The sequence below is a fragment of the Salmo trutta genome, chromosome 38, assembly GCF_901001165.1.
Source record: "Salmo trutta chromosome 38, fSalTru1.1, whole genome shotgun sequence".
NCBI lineage: Eukaryota > Metazoa > Chordata > Actinopteri > Salmoniformes > Salmonidae > Salmo > Salmo trutta.
In genome coordinates, this window is record NC_042994.1 from 1475325 (window position 1) to 1500184 (window position 24860).

Here is a 24860-nt window from a genome sequence, read left to right on the forward strand (position 1 = left end):
AGACAAAATTTGTTCCTCTGACAAACTGTACAAAAATCCCCATTATCTATGAAGTCTTTAAGTCTCCAAGTCTCTCCCTTTCTCAGCCAAGCAGTTATATAGACACTATTACATATGTGCCAAATCAATTACAGTGATGCAGAAAAAGGCACAGCAGCTAATAACATCAACCTTTGTGCTCTAGGATACAGAAGGCCTATGCTGTTCACTGACATCAATAAGCCCTAAGGCGAATATGTATACAGTTAGATTCACCATGGAAATGTGGTGGGAGGCTGATATTGAACATGCTGCATGAAACCTACATTACATACAGGGCTATGTGGCATAAAGATCACAACACCCAATCCAACCTCCTATAAACAGTCCAATGAGTTTATTGACATGCAACAACAGGATATAAAGCATCAATAGATACGCTGACTGACATCCCTGAAGAACATGTCTGCTGTGACAGAAGCAGACATGGTTAAATGTCGACGTTGAAATGTTAAACTATTATTTGGAAAGGAGATAATAAAAACACTTAGGCCTACTCTGAAGTTGAAAATAAATGTTTGTTCTTGTTTCTCAAGTGAGCCCGGCAAGAGAAAATGTGACTAGATTTGGCTTTTGATGGTACCTACTGGTTCTATTATTATTGCGGGTCAGTCCAGTTAGCCGAGCAGCAGGGCAGGGGCCAGGAAGATTTTTACACAGAACAAGATCAAGCTGTAGGTAGGTGGGTCTATAGCCTAACACCTGATACAGTATACAGCCAAGGGCAAGAGTGTTATATATATATATATATATATATACACACACATACACACACACACAGGCTACTGATAAAAGGGAGATTATAAACTTGGTTTTGAAAGCGAGGAAACCTATAGTTTTAAAGATCAGAACAAAGTGGATCATAATCTCCCAATAACATCGATCTACCGATTTAACCAGATTAAACAAAGATAATGAAACGACAGAATATTGGGGGAGGGGAAATTGGGAAATCCAAAAGATCTATATTGATATTAAAATACTGTCATTATGCTGTTGCCTATTATTAGTCTATTGAAGAAACGTTGGACCGATTATCAAAGATTAAAATAGAATACATTGCATTGAGTGGGATAACGCAGCTTCCAAAACAACGGAATGTCCACTGCATCGGTTTGCATGACAACAACAAGCTATACCTAATGAGAAAAACATTTCCCCTAAACAATCGTTTGCTGTAAACTGCTACAAAACAAAATCTAAACTGCAGAGTTGTACAGCATCAGTTACATTGTAACGAATGATTTCAACAAGTACTACAACAACAAGAACAGTCCATGTTTTCAACCGTGGCCAGCGAGATGAAACGCAGTGTCATTTTCTTTGTCATCCCCCACCTTCCCTAAAATACAAAAATTATTTTCTGTGACATTTCCCCAATGCAGCAATGCGCGTTCCCCGGTGCCGACGTCCAGGGCAACAAGGTAACGCGCAACACCAATCCCGGCTTCAATTCTGAAGGTGGAACGCGCACTGCCCTCCCCCAACAATAATATAGGAGGCCTACAATAAAACGAGCAGCGCGCACACAGGCACAGAAAACCCTTTCTCATTTGCCGAGCTACAATTCCATCTGTACACGTGACACGCCCTGCTTACAATACATAAACAGCAAGAAAAATGGACAAAAATTGTTTCCTCACTTTCAAATCACTAATACCCGAGAAAAACACCCTTATCACATCCACATATAATAACAACATAACGTCTATATCGCTGAAACACATGGCAATAAGATCCAAAGCTTTAAAAAAAACTTTAACTATATATTTGGGCAGGTCCGTGGGAGGCGGGTGGTGTTGCGACGCGAGGCAACAAAAAAATGACAGCTCGCTCAGCACCCTGGCTCACGGACGGCAGCAGCAGCGTCCGTTTTTCCCCAGGACACAACAGCCAAGCCATTTAAGTGTTTTCTCCCCAAACCACGCGCACCCTGGCTCTCCAGCCGAACCTCCATGCAAGGCGAAACGAGCTTACCTACACAGTGAATGAGTTTGTGTCGCCACGAGTCAAGTTCCTGCCGAAAGCCGCGCCTCTCGATCGTGCATTGCTGCCTTTTGCACAGACTCGCCATTTTCTACCGGGCCCTCCCGCGGACGCGCACATTCTGCTAGGTGCTTGTGCGCATACGTCACCAATACTTTTTGAGGGTTATGGGTGGAGTACAAAATGTAGGGGGGACTTATAGCTGCAGCATCCGCTCACGGTCCCACCCACCTCCACCACCCACCCGAAAGACCCCCCAACATCTCAGTTCTGTTGAGAGAATGAACGTCAGTGATGGAATTTAAACCCGCAACAAAAGCATATGGATCAATAAAGAAATGTATAGATTGAATTTACAGTCTCGTAAAGGCTATGGTCTAAATGTGTCAAATGTATGTGAAATGGCATCAGCGCGTTGTGAGTTTTAATAATGCGCAGTGGATAGCCTATACATTGCAGTGGTATTTAGACAGATAATGTATAGCCAATGTTTTTCCATGAACCGTCAAAATGAAAGAAAGGTCAATGATTACCATATATTTAATACATGTAAAAAGGAGATAATGATAATTCAGTATTAACATATACAAGGGATATACAGGGAAGGGACCTTTGTATGACGGTATGAACAGAGATTATTATTTATATTTCTTGCTGTGTGTGTTGTTGTATGATAAGTAGAATCAACTTTATACTGAATCGAAATTACACTGTTCAAACCGATATTTGAGAGACTGCTTGGCTTGGTTCTATTCTGTTCTTTCAATCCTATTCTAATCTATTCCAATTCTTTAATATTCTATTCAATTATATTTGATTCCAATCTATTATATTATTTTATTCTATTATTTCTAATTCTATATTACTCTAATGCTATTCGACCTCAGTCAAAAGGGAAAGAAAGGTGGTTTGTAAATGGGTTTCTAAGTTCTAAACCCAGAAGGAGTTTATCAAAACCCGTCTGTTACGGCTTCTTTACAAAGACGGGTCAATTTTCACATCAGTGTTTTTTTTCTTCAGGTTTCCTGCAACTTAATTACATTAATTCAATTGCGATCTTTATGACTTCCTGCTTGCCATGTGGTATTTTTCAGGAATAAAAGAATGTCCCCTCTACTTTGCCATATTGGTTTAGATAATCATCTGCTTGGTGACAAAACCCTCGCCATCCCTCGCAGCTGTTCTTTTGCGATATAGGGTCAAATAAATCAGAGTTTTCAATGAAACCCGCCACCAAAGTATAATCACCAAATTGATACACCAAAGTTACATAATATCATTAAAAAACAGCCTCAATGGCGTTTTATATCTCTTCAGAGACGTGGACGGCACATAAAAGGCAAGGGCAAACGGTTTAACAAGGACCACTCCGGCTAATTATATCGGCGAACTCTGTTGAATGAGGGGTTGCCCTTCACAAACATGTCTTCCATAGATTCACTGGACGAGGAGCAGACAGCCAATCGGATGAGTGTTTGAATCAAGGTCAAGTGAAAGATGCTCAATAGGACCGCGCCACCTTGGAATAATGCTGAAGCCTCTTGCCAGGAGATGCGAGGCTACGGGAAGCTAATTTTCACTGGAAGGTGTAGAATCATCCACCAACCGGTTTTCTGTCAGTGATGTAGGGAAGGTGGATTCTCTTGGTGTAAAATACCTACCAGGTAAATGATTTGTTTGTTTATTCGCCGTGGCAATGATGATTTTCTCAATGCTGTCCGCCGGCTACGTGAAAGGGAAAATCGCACCGTTACTGTGGCAACATTTTAGACTGGGCATATATACACGCTCTATTGTATTGATTCATCGGCTGCATTAAGAGAATAACAATATCTATTAATACATGGAATCCTTTTCTTATTGTTAAATATATAAAAGTGTTTTGGTTTTATGCAAATGTACTAATGTAACATCATTATATCCAGAGGAGAAAAAAGAGGATGAGAATCCTTCAAACGTCCCTGTGTCAGAGACACAGCCTAGTTTACAACAATGAGCCATGGAATATCTCGATGGACTTTCCATTCTTAGGCTATAGCTGTGTTCTTGATAATATTATATCGCCCTGACCTGCCATCACAGCTATAGTTCAGGTAGGCCATTCGTTCGTTCAGAAGGCTATATAGCCTGATAATTCCTTTTCATTAGTTGAAAATAGAATAAAGACCACATCATTAAAAAGCCTAACGTCATGGCGCTCATATGAATATTTTACAGTGTCTATACTGTAGCCTACCGCAAAATAATGCCGAGATCAGCTCTCTGTGTGAGTTAATCCACGGGTTGTCTGGGCGAGCGCTCCAAACTGTGCCTCAAAATGTGTCTCAATCAGGTTAGCTCTCTGTGGGTGTTTGCAGAAGAGTCATGCACCCATTCATTTAGAGGGTCATGAAGTACTTTGGGATGTATCATAACCCATCATGGTATGTAGTATCATAACCCATCATGGTATGTAGTATCATAACCCATCATGGTATATAGTATCATAACCCATCACGGTATATAGTATCATAACCCATCACGGTATATAGTATCATAACCCATCATGGTATGTAGTATCATAACCCATCATGGTATATAGTATCATAACCCATCATGGTATATATTATCATAACCCATCATGGTATATAGTATCATAACCCATCATGGTATATAGTATCATAACCCATCATGGTATGTAGTATCATAACCCATCATGGTATATATTATCATAACCCATCATGGTATATAGTATCATAACCCATCATGGTATATAGTATCATGGTATATAGTATCATAACCCATCGTGGTATGTAGTATCATAACCCATCATGGTATGTAGTATCATAACCTATCATGGTATATAGTATCGTAACCCATCGTGGTATATAGTATCGTAACCCATCGTGGTATGTAGTATCATAACCCATCGTGGTATATAGTATCATAACCCATCATGGTATATAGTATCATAACCCATCATGGTATATAGTATCATAACCCATCGTGGTATGTAGTATCATAACCCATCGTGGTATGTAGTATCATAACCCATCGTGGTATGTAGTATCATAACCCATCATGGTATATAGTATCATAACCCATCATGGTATGTAGTATCATAACCCATCATGGTATATAGTATCATAACCCATCATGGTATATAGTATCATAACCCATCATGGTATATAGTATCATAACCCATCATGGTATATAGTATCATAACCCATTGTGGTATATAGTATCATAACCCAATAATAATTGTGTGTGTGTGTGTGTGTGTGTGTGTGTGTGTGCAACAGGACCTGTGTGATATGACCCTGACAAGAGGATCCTTCACCTATTCCAACGGTGAAGAGTACCATGGGGAGTGGAGGGAAGGCAAGATCCTTCTATCACTTTACTCATCCCTCTATGCCTCTATCACTTTACTCATCCCTCTATCAGTTTACTCATCCCTCTATCAGTTTACTCATCTCTCTATCTCCCTCATCTCTCTATCCCTCTATCATGTTACTCATCCCTCTATCACTTTACTCATCCTTCTATCACTTTACTAATCTTTCTATCCCATTATCACTTCACTCATCCCTCTATCAGTTTACTCATCCCTCTATCAGTTTACTCATCTCTCTATCCCCCACATCTCTCTATCCCTCATCTCTCTATCCCTCTATCACGTTACTCATCCCTCTATCACTTCACTCATCCCTCTATCAGTTTACTCATCCCTCTATCCATCTATCACTTTCCTCATCCCTCTATGCCTTTATCACTTCACTCATCCCTCTATCAGTTTCCTCATCCCTTTATCAGTTTACTCATCCCTCTATCAGTTTACTCATCCCTCTGTCCCTCTATCACGTTACTCATCCCTCTATCACTTTACTAATCTTTCTATCCCTTTATCACTTCAATCATCCATCTATTACTTTACACATCCCTCTATGCCTCTATCATTTTACTCATCCATCTATTGCTCTATCACTTTACTCATCCCTCTAACAGTTTACTCATCCCTCTAACAGTTTACTCATCCCTCTAACAGTTTACTCATCCCTCTAACAGTTTACTCATCTCTCTATCTCCCTCATCTCTCTGCCCCTCTATCATGTTACTCATCCCTCTATCACTTTACTCATCCCTCTATCACTTCACTCATCCTTCTATCAGTTTACTCATCCCTCTATCACTTTCCTCATCCCTCTATGCATTTATCACTTTACTCGTCTCTCTATCACTTTACTCATCCCTCTAACAGTTTACTCATCCCTCTAACAGTTTACTCATCCCTCTAACAGTTTACTCATCCCTCTAACAGTTTACTCATCTCTCTATCTCCCTCATCTCTCTGCCCCTCTATCATGTTACTCATCCCTCTATCACTTTACTCGTCTCTCTATCACTTTACTCATCCCTCTATCACTTTACTCATCCCTCTATCACATTACTCATCCCTCTATCACTTTACTCATCCCTCTATCACTTTACTAATCTTTCTTTCACTTTCCTCATTCCTCTATGCCTTTATCACTTTACTCATCCCTCTATCCCTTTATCACTTCACTCATCCCTTTATCACTGTATTCATCCCTCTATCACTTTACTCATCCCTTTATCACTTTACTCATCCCTCTATCAGTTTACACATCCCTCTATCACTTTACTCATCCCTCTATCACTTTACTCATCCCTCTATCAGTTTACACATCCCTCTATCACTTTACTCATCCCTCTATCACTTTACTCATCCCTCTATCAGTTTACACATCCCTCTATCACTTTACTCATCCCTCTATCACTTTACTCATCCCTCTATCAGTTTACACATCCCTTTATGCCTTTATCACCTTACTTATATCTCTATCCCTCTATCAGTTTACACATCCCTCTATCACTCTACTTATCCCTCTATCACTTCACTCATCCCTCTATCAGTTTACTCCTCCCTCTTTCACTTTCCTCATCCCTCTATGCCTTTATCGCTTTACTCGTCTCTCTATCACTTTACTCATCTCTCTATTCTTCTATCACTTTACACATCCCTCTATCACTTTACTCATCTCTCTATCCCTCTATCACTTTACTCATCCCTTTATCGCTTTACTCATCCCTTTATCAGTTTACTCATCCCTTTATCCCTTTATCACTTTACTCATATCTCTATCCCTCTATCAGTTTACACATCCCTCTGTCCCTCTATCACTTTACTTATCCCTCTATCACTTTACTCATCTCTCTATCCCTTTATCACTTTACTCATCCCTCTATCACTTTATCACTTCACTCATCCCTCTATCTGTTTACACATCCCTCTATCACTTTACTCATCTCTCTGTCCCTTTATCACTTTTACTCATCACTCTTTCCCTTATGGCTGGTCTCAGACGATCCTGCAGGTGAATAAGCCGGTGTGGGGGTCCTGGGCTGGCGTGGTTACATGTGGTCTGCGGTTGTGAGGCCGGTTGGATGTACTGCTAAATTCTATAAAAGGACGTTGGAGGCGGCTTATGGTAGAGAAATTAACATTAAATCTTCTGGCAATAGCTCTGGTGGACATTCCTGAAGTCAGCATGCCAATTACACGCTCCCTCAAAACAGGAGACATCTGTGACATTGTGTTGTGTGACAAAACGGCACAGTTTATAGTGGCCTTTTATTGTCCCCAGCACAAGGAGCACCTGTGTAATGATCATGCTGTTTAATCAGCTTCTTGATATGCCACACTTGTCAGGTGGATGGATTATCTTGGCAGAGGAGAAATGCTCACTAACAGGGACGTAAACACATTTTGAGAGAAATAAGCTTTTTGTGCGTATGGAACATTTCTGGGATATTATATTTCAGCTCATGAAACATGGGACCAACACTTTACATGTTGCGTTTATATTTTTACTCTGTATAAATACAACATTTATGTACGCCAACAATACACGTCAGACATGAAAGTAAAGTTAGCAGGTACTTTACATGCTCCATTCCCCCTCTGGATGTATTTGTCACTGTGTCAGCCTCAGGTGTCTCAACTCAGTCCACATTGTTGCTTCTGAGTAAACAGCAGAGAGGAGTGCTAGGCTGTAGCATAAGGGTGTGTCGTCTGTACGAATTCTAGGTCAGAAACAGAATCCGTATCCACCGGCAATTCTCTACAGACTATATACCATCTGCTGTCATAGCGACAACACACATACAAATACACACATACAGCCACGTTATATCCACATTAACTACACTGACCAAACCAGTATTTGCAGTTTGACAAAAACATGAGACGTCATGGTAACCCCAGAGATAAAGGATGCCATAATAACTAGAGAACAAGTTTGGAGCTATTTTAGAAAAGCGTTCTGTTTAACTGAAAACATATGGTGGCTTCAGAGAGGTCATTTGGTGTGTCTGCTGTGTTGTTTAGTTCCCTTGATGTAAGGGTGATTGATCTGTTTGTATTGACAGGTATAGCTAACAGGTTGAAGTGGGACACACAGGAGACAGGCTGACTGATGCCATATCTTTTAGCATCTTTTATCATCCATCGATCAAGTCTTTTATTAGCTAAGAAAGACAACTTTGAGAGAGATGTTTGTGTGTGTGTGTTTGTGTGTGTGTGTGTGTGTTTGTGTGTGTGTGTGGGGGGGGGGGTCAGTGCACTAGGACTATTGATTGACATAAAAGCCGACAAATTCAGCTAAAGCTAAATTAGCATGGCAACCATGGCAACCGTGACCTAACAACAAGATTGGCCCCGACGACGCGACGCTAAGAACCGTTCACCAGATTAAACTCTGAACTGATTTCTGGAATCAAACTAGACGAAAGGAGAGATGGGCAGCTTGTAAGTACAGTAGTGTACACAATCTATTAGCTGGTCAGAAGCTTGGCCTTTAATTAGTGCTTTTATTGTTTTAGACTGTGTACTTTTTATTTTCCACATTTTACGGCTTCTTGTTTGCTTTTAATTATTTTCATTGTATTGTTTTAATGTTAAGTGTGTTGCTATTTTTAATGCACTTTAAATACAATATTAATTTTATTTTATTTGATCCAGTAGCCCTACTGCTTTAGCTAAACAAGTAAGGCTAATTACCCTGTACAGGGGAAATGAATTAGTTGTAAAACTAGGGGAAATGAATTAGTTGTAATACTAGGGGAAATGAATTAGTTATAATACTAGGGGGGAATGAATTAGTTGTAATACTAGGGGAAATGAATTAGTTGTAATACTAGGGGAAAATGAATTAGTTGTAATACTAGGGGAAATGAATTAGTTATAATACTAGGGGGGAATGAATTAGTTGTAATACTAGGGGAAATGAATTAGTTGTAATACTAGGGGAAATGAATTAGTTGTAATACTAGGGGGAAATGAATTAGTTGTAATACTAGGGGAAATGAATTAGTTGTAATACTAGGGGGGAATGAATTAGTTGTAATACTAGGGGGAAATGAATTAGTTGTAATACTAGGGGGAAATGAATTAGTTGTAATACTAGGGGGAAATGAATTAGTTGTAATACTAGGGGGAAATGAATTAGTTATAATACTAGGGGAAATGAATTAGTTGTAATACTAGGGGGAAATGAATTAGTTGTAATACTAGGGGGAAATGAATTAGTTGTAATACTAGGGGGAAATGAATTAGTTGTAATACTAGGGGAAATGAATTAGTTGTAATACTAGGGGAAATGAATTAGTTGTAATACTAGGGGAAATGAATTAGTTGTAATACTAGGGGGAAATGAATTAGTTGTAATACTAGGGGAAATGAATTAGTTGTAATACTAGGGGAAATGAATTAGTTGTAATACTAGGGGGAAATGAATTAGTTGTAATACTAGGGGGGAATGAATTAGTTGTAATACTAGGGGGAAATGAATTAGTTGTAATACTAGGGGAAAATGAATTAGTTGTAATACTAGGGGGAAATGAATTAGTTGTAATACTAGGGGAAAATGAATTAGTTGTAATACTAGGGGGAAATGAATTAGTTGTAATACTAGGGGGAAATGAATTAGTTGTAATACTAGGGGAAATGAATTAGTTGTAATACTAGGGGGAAATGAATTAGTTGTAATACTAGGGGGAAATGAATTAGTTGTAATACTAGGGGGGAATGAATTAGTTGTAATACTAGGGGGGAATGTTTGTGTGTTGTACATATCTTGCTTGGAAACAACTTGTGGCATTGATAATAGTTCTGTCAAACTGTCAGGTCATGTCCCATACATTATTTTCGTTCAGAATGTTTTTGACAGTTCAGGAATTTGACCTTGATCATGTGTGTTAGAGAAACATGGGATAGAAATACACTTTCTTGTGTCCTTTAAGTTTTAAATTGTTGCAATTTCAGCCTTCTTGTCTCGTGTAAGACGACTAACGTCCTTGCTTGACAAATCAAATCAAATTTTACTGGTCACATACACATGGTTAGCAGATGTTATTGTGAGTGTAGTGAAATGCTTATGCTTCTAGATCTGACAGTGCAGCAGTATCTAACAGGTAATATCTAACAATTACACAACAAAACCTAATATCTAACAATTCCACAACAAAACCTAATATCTAACAATTCCACAACAAAACCTAATATCTAACCAACATTCAGTGGACCTTAATCAGTGGAAGGAAGCCTTGTGAAATCTCAGCCACCAACTCTTACTTAACTCTACTTGGCTGGCTTCGACACAGAGATTTCGGGGATACAAATCCCATGTCAACACCGTACGTGTCACGACACCGACGGATGGTGGCGCCCCTCCTCGACCGGGCGGCGCTCGGCGGTCGTCGTCGCTGGCCTACTAGCTGCCATCGATCCTTTTTGTTTCACTTTCTGTTGGTTAGGTCTAGGTAGGCACACACCTGTTTTGGTTTAGTTATTAGTGGGGGGGTTATTTAGTCTAGCAAGGTATGTCTGTGTTTGTGCGTGATTATTTTCGTCAGGTTGTACGTCTGGGGAACAGGTGTTTTTTCCCTTCTGCCTGTAGGTTTTGTGGCAGTGTGTTTTGGGCTGCGTCCCTACGCTGTGTTTGGGCTGTTTATGGGTATTTGTTTTACCTTGCCCTGCCCTACCTGTTTTTGGCAAGCGTGGATTATTTATTAAAAAGAAACGAGTGTTCACGGACTTGTCTCCTGCGCCTGACTTCAACCCTCCTGCTTCCTTGAGCATTCTGACAGAATCAAGCACCAACTGATGGAGTCAGCAGGAGCTTCAGCGCCAACCCCGTCCATGGAGGAAAGAGTTGCCCAACACTCCACCCTGCTCCACCGTCTGGGTACCGCCATGGATCAGGTGTTGGCGCGCATGGAGAGCTGGGAACGAAGCGCTCTCGGCCCCACGAACGTGACAGGTCAACAGCCTGCACCCACAGCACCCAGTACCAGTGGGGTGAAACTCGCTCCCCCCAGGGAGTACGATGGGATGGCCGCTGGGTGTAAGGGCTTCTTACTCCAGTTGGAGTTATACCTGGCGACCGTTCGTCCCTCTCCCTCGGGGGAGGAGAGCGTCAACGTCCTCGTCTCCTGTCTCACAGGTAGGGCCCTGGAATGGGCGAACGCCGTGTGGGACAGTCCGGACTCAGCCAGGGACAACTACCCAGAGTTCACCCGCCGTTTTCGGGCAGTGTTTGATCATCCCCCGGAGGGGAGAGCGGCGGGTGAGCGGCTATTTCACCTGAGACAGGAGACGAGGAGCGCGCAGGACTTTGCTCTCGAGTTCCGGACCCTAGCCGCGGGAGCAGGGTGGAATGAGAGGGCCCTTATAGATCACTACCGATGTAGTTTGAGGGAGGACGTCCGCCGGGAATTAGCCTGTCGGGACACAACCATCACCCTGGACCAACTGGTTGACCTGTCCATCCGACTGGACAATCTGCTGGCCGCCGCGGACGTCCGACCCGGGCCCTGCTCATTCCACCCTCCAGCCCTCCTGCTCCCACGCCTATGGAGATAGGGGGGGCAGCAGCCAGGAAGACTGGAGGGGGGGGGTCGCTCCTGCACCTCATGTGGTCGCAGAGGGCACACTGTGGACCGGTGCTGGAGAGACTCACCCGGGAGTCCAGAAGGCAGGCAGAGCGCTCCTTTGACACCTCAGGTGACACAGCACCAGCCTCACCCAGAGCCCCCTGTCCGTCACATGTATGTGTCAGTGTCTTTTCCTTGTTTCTCCCCTCACTCCCGGCTTAAGGCGCTAGTCGATTCAGGCGCGGCGGGGAGTTTTATGGACCGTGGGGTCGCGGCTAAGTTAGGGATACCCCTGGTCCAGTTGGACCAACCCTTCCCCGTGCACGCCCTAGACAGTCGACCACTAGGGTCAGGGCTGGTCAGGGAGGTCACTGTGCCACTGGTCATGGTAATGCGGGGGGGTCATGAGGAGCGGATTAGTCTTTTCCTCATTGATTCCCCAGCGTTTCCAGTGGTTCTAGGGATTCCCTGGCTAGCCACTCACAACCCTAATATTTTGTGGGGACAGAGGGCTCTTAAGGGGTGGTCAAATGAGTGCTCGGGCAGGTGCATAGGAGTTTCCATCGGTGTGACTACGGTGGAGAGTCCAGACCAAGTCTCCACCGTGCACATTCCCTCAGAGTATGCCGATTTGGCTATCGCCTTCAGTAAAACGAAGGCGACCCAATTACCGCCTCATCAACGAGGAGACTGTGCGATAAACCTCCAGGTGGGCGCTGCACTTCCTCGTAGTCACGTTTATCCCCTGTCTCAGGAAGAAACAGCGGCTATGGAAACATACGTCACTGAGTCTTTGAGGCAGGGATACATTCGGCCATCTAACTCACCCGTCTCCTTAAGCTTATTTTTTTGTGAAGAAGAAGGAGGGAGGTCTGCGCCCGTGCCTTGACTATAGAGGTCTAAATGCCATCACAGTGGGTTTCAGTTACCCACTATCTCTCATCGCCTCGGCGATAGAGTCATTTCACGGGGCGCGCTTCTTCACGAAATTGGATCTCAGGAGTGCATATAATCTGGTGCGTATCCGAGGAGGGGACGAGTGGAAAACTGCATTTAGTACCACATCTGGCCATTATGAGTACCTCGTCATGCCGTATGGGTTAAAGAATGCTCCCGCAGTCTTCCAATCCTTTGTGGACGAGATTCTCCGGGACCTGCTCGGTCAGGGTGTAGTGGTGTACATCGATGACATTCTGGTCTACTCCGCTACACGCGCCGAGCATGTGTCTCTGGTGCGTAAAGTGCTTGGGCGACTGGTGGAGCATGACCTATACGTCAAGGCTGAGAAATATGAGTTTTCCAAACCAGCCGTCTCTTTCTTGGGGTATCGCATTTCCACATCAGGGGTAGTGATGGAATGTGACCGCATATCAGCCGTGCGTAATTGGCCGACTCCCACCACGGTGAAGGAGGTGCAGCGGTTTTTGGGATTTGCCAATTACTACCGGAGGTTTATCCGGGGCTTTGGGCAGGTGGCGGCTCCCATTACCTCACTGATGAAGGGGGGCCCGGTGCGGTTGCGGTGGTCAGCGGAGGCGGACAGGGCCTTTAGTCGTCTGAAGGTTTTGTTCACCGACGCTCCAGTGCTGGCGCATCCGGATCCCTCTTTTCCCTTCATAGTGGAGGTGGATGCATCCGAGGCTGGGGTAGGAGCCGTGCTATCCCAGCGCTCGGGCACCCCCCCCCAACCTCCGCCCCTGCGCCTTTTTCTCTAGGAAGTTGAGTCCGGCGGAGCGTAACTATGATGTGGGGGACAGGGAGTTGTTGGCTGTGGTCAGAGCCCTGAAGGTGTGGAGACATTGGCTTGAGGGGGCGCGTCACCCTTTTCTCATCTGGACTGACCACCGCAATCTGGAGTACATCCGGGCGGCGAGGAGACTGAACCCACGTCAAGCCAGGTGGGCGATGTTCTTTACCCGATTTCAGTTTAACATCTCGTATATCCCAGGTTCCCGGAACACTAAGGATGACGCACTGTCTCGTCTCCATGACGCCGAGGAACGGTCCACCGATCCCACTCCCATACTTCCAGCCTCCTGCCTGGTGGCACCGGTGGTCTGGGAGGTGGACGCGGACATCGAGCGGGCGTTACGGACGGAGCCTACTCCTCCTCAGTGTCCAGTGGGTCGTAAGTACGTTCCGCTCGGTGTTCGCGATTGTCTGATTCGGTGGGCATACATGCTTCCCTCCTCGGGTCACCCAGGGGTTGAGCGGACAGTGTGTGGTCTTAGTGGTAGATACTGGTGGCCCACCTTGGTGAGGGACGTGAGGCACTATGTCTCCTCCTGTTCAGTGTGCGCTCAGAGTAAGGCTCCCAGGCACCTGCCTAGAGGGAAATTACAGCCCCTCCCGGTTCCACAGCGACCATGGTCCCACCTGGCGGTGGATTTCCTGACCGATCTCCCGCCGTCTCAGGGCAACACCACAATCCTGGTCGCTGTGGACCGGTTGTCTAAGTCCTGCCATCTGCTTCCTTTACCCGGTCTTCCTACGGCCCTGCAGACCGTGGAAGCCTTATTCACCTAGGGAGACCTGGGACGCTGTTCAGGAATCCCTGGAACGAGCCAGGGAACGACAAAAGGCGAGCGCTGACCGGCGCCGCAGTGAGGCCCCCGTGTTTACCCCAGGGGAGAGAGAACCTGCCCCTCCGCCTGCCCTGCCGGAAGCTGGGTCCGCGGTTTGTGGGGCCATTTAAAGTCCTGAGGAGAATAAACGAGGTGTGTTACAGATTACAACTTCCTTCTTATTATCGCATTAACCCTTCGTTTCATGTGTCTCTCCTCAGGCCGGTGGTAGCTGGTCCCCTGCAGGAAAATGAGGTACGGGAGGTCCCTCCACCCTCCCTGGACATCGGGGGGCCCCCGGCGTACACAGTCCGGTCCATCTTGGACTCCAGACGCCGGGCGAGGGGCCTGCAGTACCTCGTGGACTGGGAGGGGTACGGCCCGGAGGAGAGGTGCTGGGTACCGGTGGAGGACATATTGGACCCAGCGCTCATCTGGGAGTTCCACAGCCTCCATCCGGATCGCCCTGCGCCTCGCCCTCCGGGGCGTCCTCGAGGCCGGCGTCGGCGCGCTGCGGGAGCCGCGCGTCAGGGGGGGAGTACTGTCACGACACCGACGGATGGTGGCGCCCCTCCTCGACCGGGCAGCGCTCGGCGGTCGTCGTCGCCGGCCTACTAGCTACCATCGATTCTTTTTGTTTCACTTTCTGTTGGTTAGGTCTAGGTAGGCACGCACCTGTTTTGGTTTAGTTATTAGTAGGGGGGGTTATTTAGTCTAGCAAGGTATGTCTGTGTTTGTGCGTAATTATTTTCGTCAGGTTGTACGTCTGGGGAACAGGTGTTTTTTCCCTTCTGCCTGTAGGTTTTGTGGCAGTGTGTTTTGGGCTGCGTCCCTACGCTGTGTTTGGGCTGTTTATGGGTATTTGTTTTACCTTGCCCTGCCCTACCTGTTTTTGGCAAGCGTGGATTATTTATTAAAAAGAAACGAGTGTTCACGGACTTGTCTCCTGCGCCTGACTTCAATCCTTCTGCTTCCTTGAGCATTCTGACAGTACGGCCCTCACACACACACACACACACACACACGCACGTGCAGATACAGACACACACGTTAAGGGCTTATAAGTAGGCATATCACTGTAAGGTCTACACCTGTTGTATTTGGTGCATGTGACAAATACAATTTGATTTGATTCCGGAAGGCTCTTGACTGTATTTTGTCTAACAGCCAGTTTAGTTTTACCTCGCCGTCCAAATGATCTTAAAAAAGAACTGAACTGAGATTAGAGAGAGGAGGTTTGCGTAGTCATAGTGACAGATGGCACATCTAATTTAGTCAATCTACACCACTAGCTGGCAGCCCTGTGCTCTTTCATCCCCTCCCCTTTCTCTCCCTCTCTCACCCCTCTCTCACCCCTCCTCCATCCACTCCTCTCACCCCTCCTCCCTCCCTTCCTAAATCCTAATACTGTGTAATACTAATTTAGTACACTAGTATCTGGCAGCAGGAAACCACCCTCACATCCCTCCACCCTCCTCCTTCCTCTCCCTCTTTCACCCTCACCTCCCCCTCCCTCATCTTCCTCACTCACCCTCACCTCCCTCCACCCTCCTCCTTCTTCTCCCTCTTTCACCCTCACCTCCCCCTCCCTCCACCCTCATCTTCCTCACTCACCCTCACCTCCCCCTCCCTCCACCCTTCCTCTCCCTCTTTCACCCTCACCTCCCTCCACCCTCCTCCTTCCTCTCCCTCTTTCACCCTCACCTCCCCCTCCCTCCACCCTTCCGCTCCCTCACTCACCCTGACCTCCCTCCACCCTCCTCCTTCCTCTCCCTCTTTCACCCTCACCTCCCCCTCCCTCCACCCTCATCTTCCTCACTCACCCTCACCTCCCTCCACCCTCCTCCTTCGTCTCCCTCTTTCACCCTCACCTCCCCCTCCCTCCACCCTCATCTTCCTCACTCACCCTCACCTCCCCCTCCCTCCACCCTTCCTCTCCCTCTCTCACCCTCACCTCCCCCTCCCTCCCTCCACCCTCACCTCCCCCTTCCTAAATCCTAATCCACTGTGTTCACTTGTGTGCTCCGCTACTTTACATTCAAACTTATACGGAGCAACGAGAAGCTCAGAACATTTCACCTGACCTCATTCAGTGGACCTCATTCAGTGGACCTCATTCAGTGGACTTCATTCAGTGGACCCAATGCAGTGGACCTCATTCAGTAGGCTACAATTGGGAGAAGGCTGTAGCCTACATGACACACAGGTGTAAAATACAGTGTGTTGAGACTTGGCTTGAATGCCTCTTAGAGGGTATTTGTTAAATCTCCGTAGACTGACAGGACAAAACATCTACAATAGAATTCTTTCTTTTTTTACTCGCTACATTTTTTTTCTCACATTCTTTGCTAAAAGTGACAAGGCAGCCTGTTTGTTAAGTTCCAAGTACATTCAGAGACCCTGAGATTGGTATGTCTTAGAGCAAGAAAATGTTTTAGTCCTACTTCACTGTTAAATGACTTTCGATCCAACTTCCCACGAAAAGTGTAATTTTCTTTAACTACATATGTTACAGAGACCCTGAGATGTGTGTTTGAATAGAAAATGCCTAGAACTCCCAAAGAAACAACAGTCTAGAAGTTAGCAAGGACCAAGGAAAGACATGCGGCCTCTTTTCAACTTCCAAGAAAATTTGGAAGCCCTGAGTTGTATTTGGAGCAATACATTTATTTTCCTGACCCAAACACCCCATGACAAGTGATGTGGGCTTGAGTAGACAGGCCTGGAACATCTAAATAAGCTGCATGTATAGTCTAAAGAACAAGGACAAAAGTGAGAAAGACAGACAGACAGACAGACAGACAGATATAGACAGCTAGATTGACAAATTGATAGACAGACAGATTGACAGACAGATTGACAGACAGATTGACAGACAGATAGATAGACAGCTAGATAGACAGACAGCTAGATAGACAGACAGCTAGTCAGACAGCTAGATAGACAGCTAGATAGATAGACAGACAGCTAGATAGACATACAGCTAGATAAACAGCTAGATAGATAGTTAGACAGACAGCTAGATAGACATACAGCTAGATAAACAGCTAGATAGATAGTTAGACAGACAGCTAGATAGACTATTTTGAAGCTCTAAGTACTGACAAAGACCCTGACTCTGGTTGTAAGGTATTTGTAGAAATTGAGTGTTCTGGCCCTATTATAATAATATTACTTCACAGTTCCTTCATGACTCAACTACCTGAAGAATAGCCATGTAGATTTGACCAACAAAGGCCTTCATGTACTGTATAGTCTGTATGGATAAAGGTGAGACAGACAGGCTTTTTTAAAGTTCTAGGTACAGGCAGAAACCTAGAGAGTCTAAATAGCAGCTATACTATAGAGCTGATGGTTTCATATGGTCCAATAATGTCACACCTTGACCGTAGAGATCCTTATTATTCTCTATGTTTGGTTATGTCAGGGTGTGACTCGGGTGGGAAAGTCTATGTTTTCTATTTCTTTTTTTTTGGCCAAGTGTGGTTCCCAATCAGAGGCAGCTGTCTATCGTTGTCTCTGATTGGGGATCATATATAAGTTGTCATTTTCCTTTTGGGTTTTGTGGGATCTTGTTTTCTGTTTAGTGTCTGTGCCTGACAGAACTGTTCGCTTTCATTTTGTTGCTGTAGTTATTTTGTTTTCATGTTTCTTGAATAAACGAATCATGAACACTTACTACGCTGCGCTTGGTCTACTCTTCCTACCACCAACGAGAGCCGTTACAGAAGATCCCACCGAAATAATGAATGGAGAAGGGCCCTGGACGCGGATTGGAGAGTATCGCAGTTCAAGGGAGGAGATGGAGGCAGCAAGAGAGGAACGGCGACGATACGAGGAGTTAGAACATCGACGGAAGCCCGAGAGGCAGCTCCAAAAAAGAATTGGAGGGGGGGCACACGGGGAGATTGGCGGAGTCAGGGTTTAGACCTGAGCCAACTCCCTGTGCTTACCGTGGGGAGCGTGTGACCGGTCAGGCACCGTGTTATGCGGTGATGTGCACTGTATCTCCAGTGCGCATTCACAGCCCGGTGCGCTCGTTACCGGCTCCCCGCATTTGCCGGGCTAAAGTGAGCATCCAGCCAGGACGGGTTGTGCCGGCTCAGCGCTCCTGGTCTCCAGTACACCTCCTCGGTCCAGGATATCCTGTGCCGGCTCTACGCACCGTGTCGCCAGTGCGCCTTCACAGCCCAGTGCATCCTGTGCCAGCGCCCCACACTTGCCGGGCTAAAGTGAGCATCCAGCCAGGAAGGGTTGTGCCAGCCCTACGCTCCAGACCTCCAGTGCGCCTCCACGGTCCAGTATATCCTGTGCCAGCTCCGCGCACCCTGGTCTCCAGTGCGTCTCCCCAGCCCGGTACGTCCTGTGCCTGCTCCACGCACCCAGTCTCCAGTGCGTCTCCCCAGCCTGGTAAGCCCTGGGCCGGCTCCACGCAACAGGCCTCCAGTGCGCCTTCCCAGTCCAGAGCTTCCGGCGACAGTACCCAGTCCAGAGCTTCCGGTGACAGTTCCCAGTCCAGAGCTTCCGGCGACAGTTCCCAGTCCAGAGCTTCCGGCGACGTTTCACAGTTTGGAACCTCCTGAGACGGCCCACAGTCCGGAACCTCCTGACATGGCTTACAGTCCGGAACCTCCTGAGACGGCTTACAGTCCGGAACCTCCTGAGACGGCTTATGGCACAAAGCCTCCAGTGATGATCCATGGCATGAAGCTTCCAGTGATGATCCATGGCACGAAGCCTCCAGTGATGATACATGGCACGAAGCCTCCAGTGATGATCCAAGGCCCGAAGCCTCCAGTGATGATCCATGGCACGAAGCCTCCAGTGATGATCCATGGCACCAAGCCTCCAGTGATGATCCATGGCACGAAGCCTCCAGTGGTGATCCATGGCCCGAAGCCTCCAGTGAGGATCCATGGCACGAAGCCTCCAGTGACAATCCATGGCCCGAAGCCTCTAGAGACGGTCTGCAGTCCAGAGCCTCCAGCGACCGGGGCCTCCACCGAGAGTAGATGCCCTCCCCTATAGGTTCAGGTTTGCGGCCGGAGTCTGCACCTTTGGGGGGGGGGGGGGTACTGTCACGCCCTGACCGTAGAGATCCTTATTATTCTCTATGTTTGGTTAGGTCAGGGTGTGACTCGGGTGGGAAAGTCTATGTTTTCTATTTCTTTGTTTTTGGCCGAGTGTGGTTCCCAATCAGAGGCAGCTGTCTATCGTTGTCTCTGATTGGGGATCATATATAAGTTGTAATTTTCCTTTTGGGTTTTGTGGGATCTTGTTTTCTGTTTAGTGTCTGTGCCTGACAGAACTGTTCGCTTTCATTTTGTTGCTGTAGTTATTTTGTTTTCGTGTTTCTTGAATAAACAAATCATGAACACTTACCACGCTGCGCTTGGTCTACTCTTCCTACCACCAACGAGAGCCGTTACAAATAAGCTCTTCACCTTCTATTAACCTTTTACACATGAGGCATCTTTATCCTTTATCCACATAGTGATTTCTAAGCAATTATTATAAAAAATAAGGTGGTCTTTTGATGTCTTTCATTCACATTTTAGAGTGAATTTGACATTTTATATTTTTGTCCAGTTTGTGATTTTAGAAAGTTTTTGACAGTTGGTAGATTGCAATTTTATTTTGCACTAACTTGCTCACTTTCTAACTAACTGATAACTAACATAACTAATTAACTTGTGACTAACTATCTGATAACTAATAAACTTGTAACTGACTAACTAACAACTGACTGACTTATTTTTGGCTTTTATTTAACCTTTATTTATTCCAATTTATTTAACCTTTATTTATTCAACTTGGGTCCTATTCATTGTGGTATGCAATGAAAAACACTTTTAAATGCTTTGCAACAGAAAACTAGAATAAAAATTCAGAATCACCTTTATTCGCACCTTTATACACACAGGTGTAAAATACAGTGTGTTGAGACTTGGCTTGAATGCCTCTTAGAGGGTATTTGTTAAATCTCCGTAGACTGACAGGACAAAACATCTACAATAGAATTCTTTCTTTTTTTACTCTCTACATTTTTTTTCTCACATTCTTTGCTTAAAGTGACAAGGCAGCCTGTTTGTTAAGTTCCAAGTACATTCAGAGACCCTGAGATTGGTATGTCTTAGAGCAAGAAAATGTTTTAGTCCTACTTCACTGTTAAATGACTTTCGATCCAACTGCCCACGAAAAGTGTCATTTTCTTTAACTACATATGTTACAGAGACCCTGAGATGTGTGTTTGAATAGAAAATGCCTAGAACTCCCAAAGAAACAACAGTCTAGAAGTTAGCAAGGACCAAGGAAAGACATGCGGCCTCTTTTCAACTTCCAAGAAAATTTGGAAGCCCTGAGTTGTATTTGGAGCAATACATTTATTTTCCTGACCCAAACACCCCATGACAAGTGATGTGGGTTTGAGTAGACAGGCCTGGAACTTCTAAATAAGCTGCATGTATAGTCTAAAGAACAAGGACAAAAGTGAGAAAGACAGACAGATAGACAGCTAGACAGACAGACAGATAGATAGACAGACAGACAGCTAGACAGATATAGACAGCTAGATATACAGATTGATAGACAGACAGCTAGACAGACAGACATATAGACAGACAGATAGACAGCTAGACAGACAGACAGACAAACAGATAGTTAGACAGATTGACAGACAGACAGCTAGACAGACAGACAGACAGACAGACAGCTAGACAGATATAGACAGCTAGATATACAGATAGATAGACAGACAGACAGCTAGACAGATATAGACAGCTAGATACACAGATTGGTAGACAGACAGACAGACAGACAGACAGACAGACAGACAGACAGACAGACAGACAGGCAGCTAGACAGACAGCTAGACAGCAGCTAGATAAATAGTTAGACAGACAGCTAGATAACCAGCTAGACAGACAGCTAGACAGCAGCTAGATAGATAGTTAGACAGACAGCTAGATAGACTATTTTGAAGCTCTAAGTACTGACAAAGACCCTGACTCTGGTTGTAAGGTATTTGTAGAAATTGAGTGTTCTGGCCCTATTATAATAATATTACTTCACAGTTCCTTCATGACCCAACTACCTGAAGAATAGCCATGTAGATTTGACCAACAAAGGCCTTCATGTACTGTATAGTCTGTATGGATAAAGGTGAGACAGACAGGCTTTTTTAAAGTTCTAGGTACAGGCAGAAACCTAGAGAGTCTATATAGCAGCTATACTATAGAGCTGATGGTTTCATATGGTCCAATAAGCTCTTCACCTTGTATTAACCTCTTACACATGAGGCATCTTTATCCTTTATCCACATGGTGATTTATGAACAATTATTATAAACAATAAGGTGGTCTTTTGATGTCTTTCATTCACGTTTTAGAGTGAATTTGACATTTTTTATTTTTGTCCAGTTTGGGATTTTAGAACGTTTTTGACAGTTGGTCTATTGTAATTTTATTTTGCACTAACTTGCTCACTCTCTAACTAACTGAGAACTAACATAACTAACTACCTTGTGACTAACTATCTGATAACTAATAAACGTGTAACTAACTAACTACTAACTGACTTATTTGTGTATTTTATTTAACCTTTATTTATTCAATTAAGGTTAAATAATTAACAATAAATTCTTATTTACAATGATGGCCTGCCTAACTGGTAACTAACTAACTAACTAACTAACTAACTAACTATCTGGTAACCAACTAACTAACTGGTAACTAACTAACTGGTAACTAACTAACAAACTGGTATTGTCTGTCCCCCAGGTCTGAGACATGGTCTAAGCCAGTAACTAACTGGTTTGTCTGTCCCCCAGGTCTGAGACATGGTCTAGGCCAGTAACTAACTGGTATTGTCTGTCCCCCAGGTCTGAGACATGGTCTAGGCCAGTAACTAACTGGTTTGTCTGTCCCCCAGGTCTGAGACATGGTCTAGGCCAGTAACTAACTGGTTTGTCTGTCCCCCAGGTCTGAGACATGGTCTAGGCCAGTAACTAACTGGTATTGTCTGTCCCCCAGGTCTGAGACATGGTCTAGGCCAGTAACTAACTGGTTTGTCTGTCCCCCAGGTCTGAGACATGGTCTAGGCCAGTAACTATCTGGTTTGTCTGTCCCCCAGGTCTGAGACATGGTCTAAGCCAGTAACTAACTGGTTTGTCTGTCCCCCAGGTCTGAGACATGGTCTAGGCCAGTAACTAACTGGTTTGTCTGTCCCCCAGGTCTGAGACATGGTCTAGGCCAGCTGACATTAAGTGATGGGACGTGTTACACGGGTCAGTTCGAGAACGGACTCTTCAACGGCTGTGGGATGCTGGTCTTCCCTGATGGATCCAGGTAACAATGTCTCACCATTCCTATTTCACCTTTGACCCTGCTAATGACATTACAACTGTCTGACGTCTAAAACGCCAGCTGTGTCTAAAATGACAACCTATTCCCCCTTATAGCAGGTCTTTTGACCGATGCCCTGAGGCGAGGTGTTGCATTAGATATCTCCCCTGATCATTTTCTTAATTTGTTACTTCTAACTGGAAAAGGCTTGAATTCCTTACCACGTCCATGTGATTTTGCAAACAGATGTTCTCTTAGTGTTGTGATTTTAGAACAACAGGCAACGCTTTCCTCTAGATCCAACTCTACTCGGATGTCACACAAAGTCATTTGGGATGCAATTTATGTTGCTTGCAACATGATTATAACGAACCTCCTTCACCTTGAGAGCAAAGCTTGATTGAGATAATTAAGTGTCAGTTGCTTTAACGAGGATCTCGAAACGTCACACACTGCGCGGCTCAAGTAAAACTAATCGCTGCACAAATGGACTTTTCTTTGCTGTGTATTGTATTCCGTGTCACAGAGCACGTAGCAGACTTAGGTTGTGAGAACAGGAGAATGGATCATTCCATCAGTGAAGATTCCACCCACCTCAGGTCAAGGTTCCCTGCTATATGTGTCTGTGTTCTGACAGCATTCTGTTCTTGTTAGAGACATCTTGGTGACATTTCTCAGCTGAATAATATCTATTATATGACAGCATAGCTCACTAAATAGTTCTGCACCAGACAACTGCCTAACAAATACATTTTGGAGAATCCACTCAAAACAAACTGAACACATTCAATCAAAACAAACTCCTTGACATTGGGGTCCTATTCATTATGATAAGCAATGAAAAACACTTTTAAACGCTTTGCAACAGAAAACTAAAATCAGATTAATAATGTTACTTGGTGATATGGTGCTGCTAGTGAAAAACAACATAGTCAGAATGTTACTTGGTGATATGGTGCTGCTAGTGAAAAACAACATAGTCAGAATGTTACTTGGTGATATGGTGCTGCTAGTGAAAGACAACATAGTCAGAATGTTACTTGGTGATATGGTGCTGCTAGTGAAAAACAACATAGTCAGAATGTTACTTGGTGATATGGTGCTGCTAGTGAAAAACAACATAGTCAGAATGTTACCTGGTGATATGGTGCTGCTAGTGAAAAACAACATAGTCAGAATGTTACTTGGTGATATGGTGCTGCTAGTGAAAAACAACATAGTCAGAATGTTACTTGGTGATATGGTGCTGCTAGTGAAAAACAACATAGTCAGAATGTTACCTGGTGATATGGTGCTGCTAGTGAAAGACAACATATTCAGAATGTTACTTGGTGATATGGTGCTGCTAGTGAAAAACAACATCGTCAGAATGTTACTTGGTGATATGGTGCTGCTAGTGAAAGACAACATAGTCAGAATGTTACTTGGTGATATGGTGCTGCTAGTGAAAGACAACATAGTCAGAATGTTACTTGGTGATATGGTGCTGCTAGTGAAAAACAACATAGTCAGAATGTTACTTGGTGATATGGTGCTGCTAGTGAAAGACAACATAGTCAGAATGTTACTTGGTGATATGGTGCTGCTAGTGAAAGACAACATAGTCAGAATGTTACTTGGTGATATGGTGCTGCTAGTGAAAGACAACATAGTCAGAATGTTACTTGGTGATATGGTGCTGCTAGTGAAAAACAACATAGTCAGAATGTTACTTGGTGATATGGTGCTGCTAGTGAAAGACAACATAGTCAGAATGTTACTTGGTGATATGGTGCTGCTAGTGAAAAACAACATAGTCAGAATGTTACTTGGTGATATGGTGCTGCTAGTGAAAGACAACATAGTCAGAATGTTACTTGGTGATATGGTGCTGCTAGTGAAAAACAACATAGTCAGAATGTTACTTGGTGATATGGTGCTGCTAGTGAAAAACAACATAGTCAGAATGTTACTTGGTGATATGGTGCTGCTAGTGAAAAACAACATAGTCAGA

At 44.6% G+C, this 24860-nt stretch overlaps 2 protein-coding genes across 3 annotated transcripts in view; one reads left to right on the forward strand and one right to left on the reverse strand.

The window, feature by feature from the left end:
- Positions 1-2308, reverse strand: part of lcor (ligand dependent nuclear receptor corepressor) — a 72304-nt gene extending 69996 nt beyond the window's left edge. Inside the window, exon 1 of one of the 2 annotated variants that reach the window (XM_029738791.1) lies at positions 2017-2308. In XM_029738791.1, the coding sequence (XP_029594651.1) occupies positions 2017-2113 (97 nt within the window). In that variant the 5' untranslated portion in view covers positions 2114-2308. The remainder of the gene's footprint in view (positions 1-2016) is intronic. The other variant, XM_029738790.1, reaches the window with a different exon arrangement.
- A 1065-nt stretch (positions 2309-3373) lies between these two features.
- The window catches only part of LOC115178310 (MORN repeat-containing protein 4), a 37266-nt gene continuing 15779 nt past the window's right edge, over positions 3374-24860 (forward strand). Inside the window, exons 1-3 of the mRNA XM_029739435.1 lie at positions 3374-3689; positions 5307-5385; positions 22756-22870. Coding sequence (XP_029595295.1) covers positions 5319-5385; positions 22756-22870 — 182 coding nt within the window. The 5' untranslated portion in view covers positions 3374-3689; positions 5307-5318. The remainder of the gene's footprint in view (positions 3690-5306; positions 5386-22755; positions 22871-24860) is intronic.